Source organism: Drosophila miranda, chromosome XR (assembly GCF_003369915.1).
Source record: "Drosophila miranda strain MSH22 chromosome XR, D.miranda_PacBio2.1, whole genome shotgun sequence".
Classification (NCBI taxonomy): Eukaryota; Metazoa; Arthropoda; class Insecta; order Diptera; family Drosophilidae; genus Drosophila; species Drosophila miranda.
In genome coordinates, this window is record NC_046674.1 from 26225898 (window position 1) to 26245110 (window position 19213).

The 19213-nt window shown below is 44.6% G+C and overlaps 1 protein-coding gene and 1 long non-coding RNA gene across 3 annotated transcripts; one reads left to right on the forward strand and one right to left on the reverse strand.

Annotated features, from left to right (window-relative positions):
- Positions 1 to 1839: 1839 nt before the first annotated feature.
- On the reverse strand, positions 1840 to 15193 carry LOC108152595 (probable E3 ubiquitin-protein ligase IRF2BPL). Its single transcript, XM_017282050.2, has 4 exons — positions 12688 to 15193; positions 5481 to 5570; positions 4419 to 5020; positions 1840 to 4350 (listed from the first exon to the last, which is right to left on the reverse strand). The coding sequence occupies exons 1-4, from the start codon at positions 13673 to 13675 to the stop codon at positions 4210 to 4212; spliced, it is 1821 nt and encodes a 606-aa protein (XP_017137539.1). The 5' UTR covers positions 13676 to 15193; the 3' UTR covers positions 1840 to 4209.
- LOC108152596 lies at positions 6556 to 8764 on the forward strand. 2 transcript variants are annotated; one of them, XR_004471282.1, is made up of 2 exons: positions 6556 to 8244; positions 8436 to 8764. It is a non-coding gene; the product is annotated as an uncharacterized LOC108152596 (long non-coding RNA). The 2 variants fall into 2 exon arrangements; XR_001774835.2 differs by having other exon boundaries at positions 6556 to 8240.
- Positions 15194 to 19213: the final 4020 nt, after the last annotated feature.

Here is a 19213-nt window from a genome sequence, read left to right on the forward strand (position 1 = left end):
CGATAAGCCGTGCCCCGTTTTTCGCAAAAATTTTCGAGTATGATTTTGTGTTCCGTTTTGGATCGATAGTGTTTTATCCTCTACTTGTTTTGAGATATTTCACTAGATTTGTAGCTAAATACCTAAAAACTTTTTTGGGAATCGCATTATATGAAACTAAAAGAAGACGCAAAACTTGTGAATGAAGAAATAGTGGACATCTGTATATTGATCGATATTTTATCTGCCAACGGAAATTCGCAGTTTGTTGTTTTTTATTTATTTGGGTGATGTAAAATTTGAGGTGTAATTATAAATAAATTTATTGAGCATATTAAAATATGCGAAAATAATCATAATAGCACAAAAATTCTACATGATACATGATTTCTACATGGAATTTCCCCTGCATCGAGGTGCGCCATCTGTGGCGAAATGGCACTACTTTGTAATTTGAATTTCAGGCCAGTCAAGCCATGTATCGATATCGATATCGAAAGCAGCAGTTATTGTGCGTTTCTAAAATAAAATCTTCCTAATGGGAACCATTTACGACGAATCCCCAGTGACTCGCCAGCCAACCCATAGATGCAAAGAAAACTTCGCGCAACGTAGATAGGTGTGGTCTGGGCGAGGGTCTGGATCCAACTCGGGCCCCTGCCGTTTCCGATTCAATCCGCAAAAATAGAAAAGAAAGATATGCTTGGTCTACGCTATGAGGTCTTATTTCTTAGGTGCTTCATTAAGCAAGACAGCAACAATTTGAACGCCATTGAAGACTCCTCTGAGTGCTGTCTGTTGTGCCAACTATGACCCGCCCACACTTAAAAACATAAAAGGAAGGAAATATCTTTGGTAGTTTTTTTTTTCGATTTTGTATAGTATTTTTAATTGTTTTGCCTGTTATCATCATCGTCAGCCTGAGCCTCAGCTCAGCCGTTCATTCCGCCAGCCATATCCATATCCATATCCATATCCTCTTGCATTAGTCGTACCACATACATATATCGCTATATATATGTATATAGTCGTGTATATATGTATATGTATGTGTATGTATGTATGTATAGTATAAAGATTGATACTCATGCTAATTCGAATCGCCTCGGTTTTCTTCGTTTCAAAAAATGTTGGGCTATTCAATACAATTACATACGGGACCTTTAGTTGACTTTAACATTTAGTTGACATCAAACACACAAATACATATATTTTATAGTTTTTTTTTGTTATTTTTCTTTTGCCTTTTTTTCGTTCTTTTGTTGTTTTGTAATATGTATCGTACTTATATAGGCTGGATGCGTTATGCGATATCTGATCTATATTATATAGCACTACTGTATTACACACACACGCACAGGTTTGTAAACTTTTTCAATTTTTTTTGTTTTAGTTTTTGTTTTATGTTATAAAGAAAGTTTCGATTAGTTTCCTTCTTAGACTTAGATTGCTAAAACGTTGGTATTGGCCTATTGTATGAATTATTTTTACTTTTTTATACTCTAGCAGAGGGTATTATTTTCTTTTGTTTTTGTTTTGTTTTTTTGGTTTTTTATATATGTATGTACTCGAATGTATTTTTTTGTCAATTGCGAATGTGAGATTTGTTTCTTTTTGCGGCCGCTGTTCGTAGAGTGCGGATATTGGGGATCATATTGTTTGCCTACATATCAGTATGCATATCTCTTTTGCCTTCACTCGAAATGCCTCTCTCCCTTTCACAATAGGAGAGCGATAGGGCTGATATCCCCGTTTCTTAGTGCACTGCTTCCTGCTATCCTGTTTTTTTCTATTCCTTCATGTTCTTGCTAGGCTATATCACAAAATGTGTTTTGTTTCTCTTTTCTTTCCTTTCTTTGATTCACTGGATTAAGGGAGGGGAAATGGTTTGGAAGAAAACTAGAGTGCCACTAGAGAAGGTTATACAGAGATTGGCAGCTACTACTTCATTGCCATTTTGGGGCTGAGCCCTACCCAAACGAGGCAGCCACCGATCTGCAGGCTTCCGCCTCGTTAGACGAGTAGCTCCCGAAAGAGTAGAGTTGATAGTCTCTTCCTCGGGATAGCTTTCATTTCTAGGCTCCATCCACATACGTAACATATGTATGTATGTAGCCTTCAAGAGTTCCATACATGTTCCCGCCATATATTTATTTCTGTGTGTACGAGTATATGCACACGTAAATTGTATATTCATGAATATCCCCCTGAAAATTGCCAGTACAGGGTGTCTATACAAGATGAGGGAGCTTTCCAGAGACCGGCTCCTCATCTGGAATAAGTACACCTTTGTTGTTCTCTTTACTCCATTGCTGTGCGCTGTTCGCTATTCGCTAGTAAAAAACCGCTAGTCGTATGTACTAAGTAATGTACTAATGCGTGTAAATTAGTTTGGTTTGGACTTGCAAAAAAGTACAGTCATGATCGACTGCACAGTCCCACACAAAACGCAGGCCGTGTACACGGACTTGGACCTGATCAAAAAACACATTTCATTAAACCCTGTGTATCCAGTGTTTTTTTTGTTTTGGGTTGAAATGTTACCCGATTTTGTTCGGGCTCGGTGTTTGGTCCTGTGCGTTTTCAGTTTTCGGCTCAGATATATAGAGCTACAAAAATTCGCTTAATCGATGATCGCTTGGCCAGCGCTAAGACCCCAGTAAACTGCGAAATACTTCCCAAAGGGAGCACACACAATGCTGCCAGACTTTTTCTGGTTAGGCTGAGCGGAAGTCTGGCAACGACGCAACTGCAATTGCGGTGCATGCCCTCCATCCGATCCGACAAAAATATGGCTAAAATTTTACTGCTGCTCTTTTGTGTGATTGATTCTTCTGCGATCTGCGATCTGCGTTCTGCCTTCTGCGTTCTGCGGCATTCGCTTGGATTAAAAATTTGTTTAAAATTTTAGTTCTGGCTCTGGTTGTTTCTTCTCTGGTTTCAACATCAAATATATTTCTATATATTATTAAATATAGCATGTTTATATTTATATTCCGATTATGGGGTATGCATACGTATGTACAGTTCTCTTTAGCAATAATAATAGTTGCTCTTTCTCGTTTCCATCGTTTCTTTTCTTCATTCTTCATTATTTTACGTGTTGATTTTTCTCTTCATCATTTTAAATTAGTTAAGAATACAAAAAAAAAGGTCATATATATCCTATATATGTATGTGTACATATATGTGTAAAAACAAAATTAAGTTAATATTAAAATAAAAAAAAAAACTATAATATATATTTACTGGAGTTCGATCACCCGCGTGGGGTGTGAAGGTGTATACTAAATTAGGCAACGTCTAGTCAAATAAATTAAGTAGTTAGTACAAACTAAAGGTAAACTTATGATTGAAATCGCTCTCGATCGAGCCTGCCTACATAACAAAATGTATCATTATCGTATAGTATTTATATGTAGATCTACGTGTATTCAAAAAAAAGGAAAGTTATCGTCTAATATCTAGCAAGTGTATTTTTCTGTTTTACTGTTTCTATGATCTGTTTTCTAGGTGTATAAGTTGTAGGTTTTCTTTCTTGTTTTTAATAAGAAATGTTTCAATTTTTCTCTCGCTTCTCGGGGCCTTCCTCCTCTTCTGCTCTTCTGCTTCTCTGCTCCATTTCCTTCCTTCCGCCCATAAGTATGCTACAAGAATGTTTCATCTTATCGTTGGTTGTTGGTGTTTTTGTTGTTGTTTTTGTTGTTGGTGTTGGTGTTATCTTTTCACGTTCTAACGCTTCCGTTTCCGCTTCTGCTTGCGCTTTTGCTTTGATTCAATTTTTTGTTTTATTTTGTTTTTGTTTTTTTGGGATCCCCCACCATATGGTGGGGCATGCCCCAGCAGTTCTTTGCTGCTTACGCCTACAAAATTATTGTTGTTGATTGATCGGTCGGACGATCGATCTATCGGTCGGTCGGTCGCCTTCGACAGAGAGAGATAGCTTTTAATGCTGGCTGCGTCTCCTGCCGTTAACATTACCGCCGCCGCAGTCACTGGCTGCGGTTGCCACAAAAAAAATGTCGCCTCCTCTCCAGCCCTCCCCTCACATACCCACACAAACTGACTCTAGCGGGAGAGCGGCGTGTGCAATAAGAGAGAGAGTTTTGGCATGTGAGTGTGCGAGAGAGAGGTATACAGAGAAAGATATAGAGAGATCACACACACACAAACACAACTCTCTCAAAAGTGCTCCAAAGCTCTGCGCAGCTTTTTACAGTAAAACGGACATTAAGACTCGCGCTCCTTCTTCACCTTCACCTCCTCGCCCAGTATGGTGGTGATCTCGCCTTGCATGAACGCCCACGGTATGGTGGAGTTGGCCAGCGGACAGCGGTCGCCACTCGGACAGTACACCTCGTTGCCCAGTCCCTGGGGAAAAAGGAGAGGGAGAGAAAGTATCAGTAAAACGCTCTGCGGAGAGGGTTACAAATACTCACATTCTGCCGCTTAATGCTCTCGCGGCTGCAGGGGAAACAGAACTTGTGGTGATTCACTGACGGACACTGGACAAAGTGCGTGTCCTCGAGCCGCTCCTGGCACAGGGTGCACTTGAGCGTGGCATTCTGAGCGGCCGCAGCCGCTGCCGCCGCTGCCGAATTTGATGCTGCACTGCCGCCCGGCGCCCCACTGATACCGGCACCAGCACCTCCGCCGCTGCCCATGCCTGGCGTGCCTTGACTGCCACTGCTCCCGGGGCCAGGGTTCACGGCTCCGCTGCCATTGCTGCCGGACGGACCGCCGCCGCCGCCGATGCCGGTTCCTCCATTACTGCCCCCGGCCGTGCTGCCGTCGCCGGCCCCCGCACCGGGTGGCATTGATGAGGGTCCGCCCCCGTTGCCAGGTGTGGCACTGCCACCGGACAGCTGGGAGTTGCTGGCGCCGCCCGGCACCCCCAAAGAGCCGGCTACTCCTCCGCTGCCACTGCCCAGTCCGCCGGATACGGCCGCCTGCCCGGCATTCGCACCACCCACCTCTGTGCTTGTGACGGTTGTGCTGGACACATGCCGGGAGCCCGACGATCGCCGACCCGACGAGGAGCCTGTATGAGAAGAAAAATGGAAAACAGTTACAAATAGAAATGGATTATACATTGGGTTGCATTTTCGTTTTAGAGATGATAATCCTTCTGTCCAAGTGGTCGCTCAATAAACAAGAAACCCAAATTCCCAGTTCCAGCTTGTGGAAACATTTCAGTCATACGGATGGACAGACAGGAGATGGAAATATATGGGAATATAGTCTCAGTCGTTTACTAATTGATACAACTTTCCAGAAACTTCGTGCTTTGGGATCTTTCAGGGATCAACCAGAAATTAATCTTTATAGTATTAAAGTTCATCTTTAGTTTTAATTTTTCTAATTGGTTCGTCTCATTTTCGTGTAATGCGGCTGCCCTTCTCGGTATTCCCTTTTTGATTTCATCCTAACAGGATCACTTAACATTCGATAGCATCATCATCATCATAGCCCAAAAAGCTTAACAGTGAACAACAACTAACCCGAACTATTCGGCGAGTGTACGCTACGTGGGGGCAGCGGTCCCGAGGGCGGGCTAGATCCATTGCGTCGACTGGCCGGGGACAGGTGCTCTGGAATGTATAGTGGATGGGTGTTTGGATTAGTTAGATGTATGTATATACCAGATAATTATAGATACAAACAAGGGTTTTCTTCTTTTCTTTTTCAGATGTACATAGATGCACAGGTGGAACACATTTGTAATTGTTTAGTTATTTCCCCAGCATTCAAGTGCATTGTACAGTGGGGGCCTTGGCCCCTCTACGCTATAACGCTATGTAATTACATTGCATTCGCATTTGCATGTTCATGTGATGCCTGTCCACACCCACTGTGGTGGTCATGGGACAACAATGGGACACTCCGACTAGCGGACTAGCGGACTGCGATGATGCGAAAGAATGAAATGAAATGATTGCAAGATATTTGAGGTCTTCTTTAATAGTTTAGCTAAATTTAAAATTTACTTTTATCCCACCTGAATTCAGTCGTCGAAGATTACATTGTTCGTAGTAGTAGTCGTAGGACCATGAATCGACCTCACCAGCAATCAGGTTCCACTATGGGCTTTCAATTGGTAACGAAATCAAAGCAAAAAAGTTTGCAGGAATACCACTATGCATTTCTGTTAGTGTTTTCTTGCGTTCCGCAATGTAATTTTAGAACTTGGCACAACAAATGTGTCTACTCTATATATGAATGTAGGCATACAACAGTACATACAGACATACATATTTTTATATAACTTGGCAACGACAGCAGCAGAATCAGTAGCAACAACAAGTTTCATTCACCAGCAAGCAGCAAGCCCCAAGCCCCAAGCCCCTAGCACCAAGCCCCTGGCCTCAAGACCCAAACCCCCATCCCCAACCCCATTCAATATATGTATGACGTCACAATGGCCTCACACAATTGCGTGTCACTGTGTAGTGTTTTCATTCTGGTTCCACTGTGCAGTCACAGCTGGTCTTTTTGTGCGCGTGTGTGTGTGTCTGTTTTGTTTTGTTGTGTTGTTTGTTCTGCTTTCTGCTTTTGGCAGCTTCTTCTTCGTCTTTATATTCTGCCCATTCTTCTTTTGCTTCGTTTTTGCAAACGTCAACGTCAGTTCAGTTGGCAATGTGCCCAGACGACGCGCACGACATCAGCGAAACGAAACGAAACGAAACGAAATGAAACGAAACAAGTTTTTCTGCTGCGGCGCTGCTGCTGCGCATACGTCACAATCATAAGGCAGAGGCAGAGACAGCGGCAGAGGCAGTGTCAGCGATAGTGGCGGTTTGCATGCAACCAAGTGAGAGAGTGCGAGGGAGAGCGCGGCAAATTGCAGTTGCTGGTCCGAGCCGGTTCGTCTTTCGGCTCCTTTTCGTTTTCTTTTTTGCATGCATGCCATGCAATACTGTGTATGTATACCAGTCACACGCACTCACACAGACCCATACCCTTTGCACAAAGTATGATGATTTTTGCCACATGTTTGTAGCGCATATGTAATTCTTGGTCTGGATCATCATGTCATATGTAAATAGTATATATATTTACATACATAAGTATATATGTTTGTATTTATGTGTAGCTACCATAGAAGCGAAGGTTCAGCAAGGGTATCAAACGACGAGCCCCAAAGTTAGTCGTCTCTCAGTCTTCAGTCTTCTTCAAGTTTTGTTGTGACTGTGCTTTGGGTTTTCGTTTTTCGTTTTTCGTCACGTCATGACATGACGACGAAGCGTGCAAGTTTTAACAGGCCCCTGCCCTGCTGCTGCCACATCTCTGGTGCCTGCTTGTTGGCGGCGCTGTTAAGCTCTGCTCTAGCCGCCTCTTTTCGTATGCCTTGCACGCGCACGCGTAGCCACAATTTACTTTTGCTGCTGCTGCTGCTGTTGCTTGATATTGAAAAAAAAAGAAGGCAGAGACGGCAGCAGCGCTCTTTAATTTGTATGCCCAACGGGCACGAGCACATTGCTCAAATGTCGACGACGCTGTCAGTTGGAGCCGCCTGGCCGGCAGCCGCACAGTGGGCTGCATACGAAATGGCCAGCGAAATGGCCACTCGCAGCATTGCGAGTGCTGTTATAATTATTTATTTGAAGAAATCAACGAAGAAACATAAAAAGCTGTTGCTCTATGGCTAAACTGCTTACGCGGCAGCGGCTGCTACATGGCTACAGCAATTGGCAGGGGAGAGACAGACGTCGTCGACATGGCCAATTTCGGGGTGTCGCCCATTGTCGTCGTGCATGTTGTGTGGCCCCAACATGTACGCACCAGCACATAGCAGATCGTGTGTGTGCGTTTGTGTGTATATTTATAGAATTTGTTTATATTTTGCATGCGAGAGAGTGAAAAGGCAACAACTGCAGCCATAAATGCCAGCGAGAGCAATGCAACGGAGCTTCCTATCTCGCTCAAATCCATCTCTTTCGCACGCACGCACGCAGCTACAAACTCCTTGCAAGGCAGAATGGAGAGAATGCAGAGAATGGAAAAGAAGAGAGCAGAGAAGAGAAGAATAGCACAACAGCACATGGCCCATTGAGAAGAAGAATGTGCAGACAGTGGAGTGCACGCCCGAGAGGGACAACATGCCTGCGCATGTTACATACAGTTTCGAGAATGAAGCCGGGCCGGGCCGGGCCGACCGGCGGCACAGTGGGCCGCATCCAATTGGAATGCAATGTTTGGATAAAAAGCACGTTTCACTTTCGACCGCGTCTGGTTGTGTCTCATCTATTTCTATCATGAACGTATGTACGTATGTGCGTATGCATTTTATGCACCATTTAGAATCCCAGTTGCCCCAAATCCCACACACTCCACACACACACACACCCCATTCCCATTCCCATGCCAATGCCTAGGTCTATGCATTTTTCATAGAACAATCAACAGACATTTTCGCGATCCCAGTTCTCCGTATCGAATATGATTTCTATTTATAGATTCGTTTTAGTTTTCTACTCGAACCAACACACACACACACACACACACACACACATTTTGCCTGCCTATGGAACCATATTCCCGCGATCGACAAATTCGCACTACACCCCAGCAGCCCCAGCAATGATTCACAATTTACACTTGGACTACGGATTATGGATTACAGATGCAGATACAGTTATGGGGGAGAATCGGGGCCACACATCATAAACAAAATTCAATATTTATACATATTCGTATGGGAATAAAAAGAAACCGTATTGTGTATACTCTGTTAAGTATGTATTGTATGTAAAAGAAATAAACTATATGCCATTGTATGAATGAAGACACCTCATCATCACACATTCCCCCCGATCTCTGCCTTCCTTCCACCCCCACCTCAACCCAGAAGAGTTCTTGTTCTGTATTTTGATAGGAGATTCCTATGGGAGAATGAAAATATTGTTTATGAGTAGAATTTCCCGTAGAAATCACAATCCGTTTCATTTGTAGCTATACTTTATTCAATATTGGGATCGAACTCCCGCAACAGCGCTACGGGAGTAGAAGAAGAAATGAAGGTTGCCCCAAGGGTTATTTTTGAGTGGATTCATCGATTGGTTTGGTTTCCTCTCGCCTAATACCAAACCCCTTCAACAGGCACAGTCCCAACCTTCAGTGGCTCCTCGAATCGATTTGAGAACAAATATTTATGCAACGCAAAGGAATCATATACAGTACAGACGGAGATCTAATGGAAAATAAACAAATGTTTCTCTCTGGCATAGGGTGTGCTCAAAGACCAAAACCAACGACACCGAGAGGCAGAGAGGAGAGACACGACCCGGTACCGGGTTTCGCTATCAGTCAAAGTTGGCCATGGGTGATAAGATAGTAGAGGACGGAAGACAGAGGACGGGGACGTAGACGTAGAGGTGGATTGGGAGAGTCCGGCCACTTCACGATAAGATACTACATAAAACAGCTGTGTGTATAGAACCGGGCCGAAAGCAAACGAAAGTGGAATGGAGTAGTGGAGTGTACATATATACCCTGTACTACTGTACTAATCCTTCGGTTTCCGTCGTTCAAAGGCAAGAGAAGTTCAACGGATCCAAGAAAGAGATCGTAGAGATAGAGAATGACAGACACGACTTGAGTCTGCGGGAGAGACAGAAGCTCTACCATATAATCGTAACCAAAAATCAATGGAAGCAATATGTTTTTACCATTATCAAATCGAAATTGTTGTTCGTTAGCCCGTTTCCGTACAATAGAATGCGGCTGCATAGCCTGATAATGCTGACAAATCGGGGAAAATTCTATTGGGCCACTTATCGATCAATAATCGATTAGTTATCAACTCCAGTGATAGTATATCAGTATCGGTACGGTCCCCTGAGAGCACCGCATGCTCTTTAGAATATTTGCCTCTGGTTTCTGGTCGCATGTCATGGGGTTTAGGCCCCTTATCGAGCACAGTTTTTTTTGGCTTATCACACATGGCCGCATGGTCGACTCCCTGAGATATGATAAGATACACATACACATACATACGTATTTATTGCACGATAAGGTCGATGGCGCAATCTCATCTCCGATAAGCTACTTATCTAAAACAGCCCAAGTGCCACTCGATTGACACTCTCCCCAGAGAGAATGGTACACATGCACAAACATACATATATAAAAATAAAAATGTACGAGTAGGTATAATAAAAAAATCATTGTCGCTTTCATTCACAGAAAGCCGATGCAAGGGCGCATGACTGCGGTGCCACTGTGCGGGGCCATCGGCAACAACAGTTGAAATAATGCATCTTATCAGCCGCAGCAGTGCTGCGACAGAGCAGCGGTGCTGCGACAGAGCAGCGGCAGAGTAGAGCGGAGCAGCGCAGCGCAGCGCAGCTGCAGTACCGCCCCGTCAGGCTCAGGCTTGTTCACGTGTTTAACGGTTAACAGCGGCCGTGCACTCCACTCTGAGCTCTATCTAGCCATCTCTCTCTTGCGCTCGCCACTGTACAGACAGATTCTGGTGCTATTGAAAGAAGAGAGAAAGAACACATACATACATATATCCATATGTATATGTACATGCATACGCATTGCATGCCTGCCTAATTACGATTCCTCTCCCCCCATATACCCCCTCCCGCCGCCCGCCATACACACTGCCTTGCAGAGACAAATTCCTGGCGAACTCATTGGAATGGTCAGTCAGTACACACACACACACACACACACACACTGGACGCACTCGCACTCGTTAGGATGGGATACATACACACACAAAGCACTGAATGAAGATGAAGTCGAACGAAGAAGCCCGAAACGAAAAGGAGGTGGAGCCCGTGGGCGGGTAGCGGCATGGAGGGAGCTTTGAAACGAGCGCGCGCACGTTGTACAAGTTTTTTCCTGTATGTACACCCGCGGAATTGTTTTGATATATTTTTAGTATACATGCATACATTTATACATATATATGTATGTATACATAGCCGTATAGGGAATTTTGGTCATGAAACTCACACACACACACGCACTCACACATAGAAAGAAGTGTAACGTAAATACGTAATAAGCAAAAAAATTATATATACAAATACGAAAACCTAAGAAATGGCACACTGCTGCAAGACTTTTTTTATGAATCGAGTAAAAATTTAAAAACATTATCGACATAAACAATTTTGTACCGCTATGCGTAAAGATTTACAAATCTAAATGAATATCTAATCTTTTTTGTTATTTAAATTAATTTTTTTATTGTTCTCAATGCTTGGCCCCACTGTGCGTAGGGCAGATGACGACATCGGGCCTGGTGTTGTTGTTGTTGTCGTTTCTCTCTTTCTTCATCTTTCTCAGTTGTTGTTCTTCTACTAAGTGATCGCTGTCACTGCAGTATTCCCATCCCCCACCATCACCCCTCCCGAGTTCCATAGTACGTATACCAACTAAAAAAAAATTTATCTATACTCCGGTTATCGCACATAGCGTAAAAACAGCACAGAAACGCCGAACAAGACGAAGACGAAAACGAAGAGGAAGAAATAAAAACCAAAACAAGTTTAATGACGTTTTGCGCGCGCACTAAAAGGAAAAAAAAACAAATATATACACATACATACATTTAATACACACGTACATATATACGGATACACAGAGAAGACAGCGAAGCCAGCAGCCGAAACGGGTTTTCGGTCAGCAGCGGCAGCAAGTGAGAAGAGGAAGAAGCAGCAGTGACAGAGAAAGACCGATTGATGGGGATCGTGATGGCGGGGCGGGGCGGGGCGGGGTGGTTAGAGGGGGGTCACACACAGTTACATGGGGCAACGTCAGCGTCGACGATTTTTGCACGTCTCTGTTTTTATTACATTCTGCGCGTAGCGTCGCGTCGGCCGCCCTTTTGAGCGATTACGATTACGTACGTGCATGTGACAATGGCCGTGTATTAGTGTGTTAGAGCTGTAGCGGGAGCCGGACGAATACGAATACGAATACGTACGTGTCCGTGTCCGTGTACGTGTACATGAACGTGTGTGCATATTATGTAGTGCGCATGCCAATGGCAAGGGTTTGCAGCCCCTCGGCAGGCGAGGGTTGCATTTTTGCTTCTCTGCGGGTGTGTGTATTGGTGTATTGGATACATACACACATCTGTTGTTGTGGCCCAGAGCCTGGAAGAGCTGCTGCCTGCGCTTCCAACACACACACACACACACACTCACACATACGCGCTGCAGCGGAGCCAGAGCCCTGATAAGACGTTAAACACACTGGATGGATTGATAAGAGGCCTGCCTGCCTGGGTACGTACCCCAGCGTTATCTTATCTCCCCGGACCTGGTTATCAGGCAAGTCCACTAGCAACGACACCGCTTACCGATTACCGATTACCGCTTACCCATGCCCATCCCCTTCCCTTCGTACCGTTCCCCAGCAGCCAAGCCAACCCGCCACCGAAGCCCTGCCCTAAGCCTAGTTCCTCATCAAGTTCCATCCAGCGATAAGGAGCCCCCACCGATAAGCGATAAGCGCCCCTCTGCCTCCCACCACCTTACAGCAACAGAAATCACGCTTCAACATTCTGGCCTGTATTCATGCCTGCTTTATCGCCCTCTCCTCTTCCCCCCAAAGACTGCATGCACACAAAGCGGCTCTCCGGCTCTCAGGCTCTCAAGCTCTCAAGCTCTCACGATCTATGCCGTAATGAGAGCACATTCATTCCTACTGGAATATGATTGTGTGTTTTTGTGGTACGCTACTCACCGCCTGCTTTGAAGGTCGAAGCATCGAAGCTGGGCGCCCGCACCGGCTGCTGCTTGTCCCGCAAATTGAGCTGCCGCTCCGGTACGTAGCTGACGGCGGCGGGCAGTGATTCGCCGCGTGTGAGGGGCGGCCGCACGCCGTTGGGATCGTCGAGGGCGCTTCTCTTGACGCCGGGTGGACCAGCCGCATCCGATGGGACCACGGCGTGGGGGCCATGCGGCTGTTGCTGATCGTCCACATCCTCGGAGGAGGGGCGCTTCAGATTGACGGAAAGGGCGGGCGGTAGCGTGGGTCCACTGCCGGCTCCACCGCCGGCCATGCCCCCGCCCCCACCGGACTGTTGCTGCTGTTGTTGTTGCTGTTGTTGCTGCTGCTGCTGTTGCTGCTGGGCCACGGAGGCGGCCCTCTGGGCCGAGTTGGGCGGCATATGGTGGGGCGTCATGTGGGAGATGCGAACGGGTCGAACGCCGCCGGCCCCGTCATGCGGCGACGCCTCCAACTTGACCGGATAGTCCATGAGGCTGGTGGTCTGCTGCGACGGAGGTCCGATCCGTGGCACGGGCATCTGGTAGGCGGCCGCGACGGCGGCATGATGATGATGGGCCGCTGCCGCAGCGGCGGCGACTACACCCAGTGCCGCGGAGCTGCCCAGCGAGAGGGGTCCACCGGGGGCGCCGGAGGGACCAGGTCCGCCGGCACTGCTGCTTGGCGCTCCACGATGCGATCCTGGCACCTGCTGGAGACCAGCTACTGCCTGCTGTTGTTGCTGCTGGAGGACGACCACTTCGCCGTTCTCGTGCGCCCGCTTGCTGCTCGGATGGAGGCGCTTCATCTGGCGGGCGGCGTCCAGCACCACCTCAATGCGGTCGGCGCCCTCATAGTTGACGCAGCCGCGGCACACCGCCTCCGTGAAGTCATTGATCATAGCCCAGGGCATGCGGGGCAGGTCACATAGGTAACAGTGCTGTCGTTTCGTTTGCAGCGACATTTTGCAATGATTTTGATTGAAGAGAGGAGGGAGGGGGTTGCGTTGCGTTGCGGGGGCGATGCAATGGAACACTGGAAATCCGCCAATGGAATGCACACTGGGCTGTGCTGCTGCTGCCTCTGCTGCTTCTGCTTCTGCTGCTGCAGTTGCAGTCGACGACCCAAATTTACGCGCGCAAGTCGCCCTACTTTTGGCGTCGGCGTTGGCGTTGGCGTCGCTGCTGCTGTTGCTCCTCTCACTAACTGTTCTTCTTCTGGGGTTGTTCTGTTCTGTTCTATCCTCCTTCTTTTGGCTTCGTTTTCTTTTGTTTAGCGTTTTCTCAATTGGTTTCGATGCGAATGCGAATGTTTAAAAATTGACGTTGCAAAGATTCGGATTCGGATTTAAACTGGAACCGGCGACGCATTGCTCTTGGACACACGGGCGGCTGCTTGTTCATTTTATCCCCCTTTATCCCCTACGCACAAACACACACACACACACACACCGCTCACTCACTGGTTTCTTGTATGTTTTCGTGCTTTGCCTTTTGTTATTGATTTTCGCACACGCACACGTACATGGGCCAGGCCATCACACACACGGCCATTACTTTACAGTTGTTTTTCAGTAACTTTTTACGCTTTTTTTGTTTGTTTATATTGTTGTGTATTTTATTTAGCACCACACAGAAAAAATAATGGAAAAACAATTCTTTTGGGGGGACTTCGGTTGCGGGCTGCTCTCTTCTCTTGTCTCATTTTTTCATTTGATTTTTTCTATTGCGCTGCGGCACTAACACACACACACACACATGAACGCGCGCGCGCATATACACCAACACAGTCGCGCACATGCAGATGTGTACGAACGCGTTTACGTTTTCTGTTTCTTGTTCGTTTCGTTGCGCTTGCATGCGGAGCAGGGCAGATAGAGAGGGAGAGAGAGAGAGAGAGATAGACACGTACAGCCGACGACGCCAAAAAACGTGGAGGAACCAATCGAACCAAATTCCGGAGAACGTACTCAACTTGACGCACTTATTAATTATTTTATTTATTTCTTTCCAACAAAAAATCAATTGCTAAAAAGAGCGTTATTTTCTGTTGCGTTGTGCGCGGTAGGTATACATCGAATGTTGATATATACATTTGCTTGATATTTGTAGGTGATATTTTGTTTGGATATTTTTGTGGGGTATATCAATGAACTTTTCTGAATTCATGCGACACTATTTTTTCCGTTGTTTCCTCGTCCGCGGCGGCACGTTCAGTCATGTTCGCGAGAGTTGGTCGGCAAAAAACAAACGTTTGCTTTTCTCAAATACAAGATACGAAATAAATACGTTAGTACGTTGTCAACTTTTCAAATTATTTTATTTATTTTCTTGACGACGCGCTTACTCACCAACCGCGCTTGTCGAGTGCTTACTTTGATTTTAGCCACTCTACTATATTTGTAATTTTGGGGCTGCAAGGCCGTTCTTGGAGCCTGGGATGACAAAATTCTATAATATCGTAGGGTACATTCCGTGCCCATGTTGTGGGACAATGTTGCTCGTTTTCTCGGCACATAAGTCTGGTCCATACAACCTGAATGTTGCCAGCAACATAAAACATAAGAAAAAAGCACAATTGATGCGATTAAAAGTCCCCTTTGAGCAACATACCATGGAAGGAAGCTTGTAAAATTTCCCCGTTAGGAAATTTCTGTGTAATAAGAGGGTATGGACAATAGGAAAAACCTCCCAGAAAAGGCAACGTATGCAAGGTAAAATACACCCTTTTGCCTTACATACCATGAGGACAGCATATAATTGATCAAACTCGGCGAGGTAAGGTTCGTACGAGCCTTGCAATTTCAATTGGCTTTTTTTGCCTGTTGTCCATACCTTTCCATAGTTTAGCAGTCGATCAACCGTGTTATGCTTTCCCGACTTATTTTTGCGTTGCAAGTATGAGCTCATACTGAAGTACGAGCACCGAAATATACCGCCGAAATATACCGATAAAAACATTTATTTTGTTAAAAAAAAGTAAATAAAAAGTCAATAAATCTTAAATGCTTAGGAAAAAGAATATATGGACAACAGGCACAACGGGCCAGGCAAGCTATATAAAACGCATGCAAGGTTCTCCACACCCTTTTGCTCAACATACCGAGATTGTTGTGGAAATGTACAATATAAAAAATATAGATGAGGTATGGAGTATGGAAATTTCAATGCTCTATGTTACTTGCTCTAATTCAAATTCTGTTATCCAACCTGCTTCCTAATGCGAACAAGATTTCGTTGGAAAAGAACTGAAAGACTAGCTTTCAGAGCCGTATTATGTACATATATTATGTAATATATACACTCAGTGGACCCGATAATTGCGTTACAAGGTATCCAAATTCTATGATATCCTGTTTTTCCAGGGTACAACTAGCAAGCTGCGAAGCTCTACCTCGTTCTCCTTATTCCCTGCAACATACATAACCGAAGGGAGATACTCTCTCGAACGTAAAAATAATCTCTCTCTCTCTCTCGCTCTTTTGTGTGAGGCAATGGTTTGAGCGTGATTTTGGTATGAGTGCCTTTTCCATACAAAACCACGGTCGAAATAAGCTCACGCAATTATAATCCAACTCTGACTTGTGCGTCTTTTTCCCACTCAATGGATGCGGATGGATTTAAGATTATTGAATAACCTATACCCTATACCTATACCCTTTTTGCTTTAGTTAAACTTCTGTTAGCCTGCTTTTCAATTATCGCTGGCCGTTGGAAACGGTATTTTCAAACGTCACAATCGCTCTTCTTAGTCTTAGATGTGGATTGTATACATGTACATATGTATGTATACATTTACATACGTACGGAGAGGGGTTGGATAAACGGATAAACAGTTGCGTACGTGCGAGCACGTCATAGGCAACAACAAAAACGTCTGAAAGTTTGCCTCGACATTAAGATACCCATTACTCAGTTTGTGTATATAAAAAAAATGTATAAATGTGAAATTAACTAACAAACTAACAATTAACTAACAAATTAATTAACAATGGGAACGAGAGACGAAACATAGATTTTCTTTATTTTATCTTCAAAACTGTGGCATTCACAGTCATTTTTGGATCTATGTAGATGTCAATAAAAACTCGGCTATTGATGGGAATCAAGGTAATATGAAAAGGGGAAGAATGTAATATGCCTTTTGTACTACAAGTACTAGGTATAAAAAGAGCTGGGCAGGGCTCCCAATGATGCACTCAATTCCAACAAAATAGCGAAGGGGCACGTTTCATGTTGGTGTTTTTGGTGGGTGTGCGTTCGTGTCATGGGATACATACAGGCGAAGTGTGTATACGTATATGTGCTTTCATATTCTGTGTATGTATACATGGTCAAAGCGAAAGGTGGGTGATGGGGGGGAGGCTGTTAAAGGGACACGCCACTCTTTGGTATCGATACACGAATGTAGACCTTGAATATGTCATTGCATGCATGCGCTGTCGTCTCTCTCTCTCTCCCTCGCAGCGAACAGCTGATTTAGCAGAACTTGGCACTGTTAATGAAATTAAAAGCAGAGCAGAACTTTTGGGAGCGTTGCGCCACGCTCTGTGCTGTATATGGGGATGATGGAGCCAGGAAAAAGGAAGTGAAGTGAAAATGTGTGTTTTCCTCCATTGCGCATGTTTACGAACTGCATTGATTTCCATTGTAAAACGTAGGCAGCAGTGCTAATCTCTCTCTCTATCTCTGCTTGTGTGTGTGTGTGTGTGTGTGTGTGTGTGTGTATGCATTGTCCTGGGCTGTTGGCCTGGCCTTTATCGATCCGTTTGAACCATGGTCTGGGACAAATTCCACGATGGATACAACCTGTCGTGCTGTGTGGCATGTACATACATACATATACCACCCCACGCACATATGTACAACCCGCCCATACCTATGTATGTATGCATGTACATACGCAAGTGAATTTGCGTGGGTGTTCTGTGCGTGTGCGCGCTTCAAGAAGCTTCCTGGAAGAGTGCAATGCGTAACGCAGACAGATACACACGACACGTCTCGACCTCGTAACGGTTATAACGGCTTTGGTTGTGGGCGGATGCGTAGCTGCGTTTTTTTGATACCCTTTGCAGAGGGTATTCCAATTTCGAATGACCTATTTTATTCGAATTTTAAAACATTTGATGTTTCCGCTACGGTTTTTGTTTCGCTATAACAACACCCGGCCATTATATCTCGCTCTCCTCCGCCCGAAGGCGAACACTGCACGAGGAAGAGTGTGTGTGTGTGAGTAGGAGAGAGAGTCAGCGCGCGGAAGGGGGGCGTAGCTACGTAGGGAAAGACCCCTCGAGTGTGGTGGCCTACCAATCCCAGGGGTCCCGCACTCTGACCAGCAAACCTTAAATTTTACTACTAGCGAAAAAATCTCCAAAAACTAATTTTAATGCACACAGGGATATTCCCAACAACTTTCTACATTGCGCCAGTCAAGAGTTCGATACGGTGGTAAATGATGCCGTTAGAACTTCTGTGGAATTGCAATCGTGACATATGTATTTTTATAATTTTTTCCGGAAATTAAACGTTGGGATCTGGTATCATAATCGAATCATGGTAGTGCAAAGCCAGGGAAACCTCTATTTAATGTGGTATAGATCTGATCTATTTTTTAAAGCAAAGCGAAAAAGAACAGTAAAGAAAATGTTTAATAGTTAGTGTCTGATGACCGGGAACAAATGTCTAAAATTACCATTTTTATAAAGTACTTACTAAACACAATAATAATTTAATTAAAGGAACGTTTTACTGGTTTAAGGGAGGTGCAAAAAATATTTATTTTTCTAAAGCCATAACTTTCTTGACCAAAAAACGTTGTTAGAAAAGTGACACGCATTTCAAAGTAAATATTCGAATGCAATTGGCTCCAACATTTCCCTAAAATTTATAGCCTACTTCTTCCGGAAATAAAAAAGTCATGAACTTTAAACCAACTTTGCAGGGAAATAATGAGAGATAAGATGTATTTACAGAAATGTAACTATTTCATACAGTTCCAGTAACAGCTGCACAATCTAAATTACAAATAATAAAAAACTATTTGAGAATTAGTATGGGCCAATATCGACTCAGATATCTATCGCTAATAGCAACAGGAAATAAAGCAGCATCTACTTTAGATTTGAGCCAAATAATTTATCATTTTGCGGAAAGTAAGGCAAGGAAACGGTTGTAAAAATAGGTCCTGTTTTTCTTTAGTGTGCAATTAAGTATTTTAAATATTTACCGATATTATTAATCCATAAAGCTAACACAGAACCCATTAAATTATAAAGTATCTGACTTTAGCTAAACCACGGGGCATGGGCACGGCAAATGGATTTGTTCCTTCTGGCTATATTAATGATCCGATCTGGAAGGGTGCAATGCGTAACGCCAGACGCACATTACATGTAACGAGCTCGTAGCAGTGCATAACGGCTAGGCTGGGGTTCTAGGCGGATGCGTCTGCGCTGCGGGAGTCCTGTGTGATGAGTAACTGATTTTTGTATACCCTTTGCGGT

What these genes read in the sequence shown, in the direction of transcription:
- LOC108152595 (XM_017282050.2), bottom strand. Translation starts at nt 13,675, where the DNA reads ATGTCGCTGCAAACGAAACGACAGCACTGTTACCTATGTGACCTGCCC. An exon ending in TTCGACCTTCAAAGCAGGCG is followed by an intron (nt 5,571 to 12,687) that starts GTGAGTAGCGTA and finishes TATACATTCCAG; the next exon opens with AGCACCTGTCCCCGGCCAGT. An exon ending in ACACTCGCCGAATAGTTCGG is followed by an intron (nt 5,021 to 5,480) that starts GTTAGTTGTTGT and finishes CTTCTCATACAG; the next exon opens with GCTCCTCGTCGGGTCGGCGA.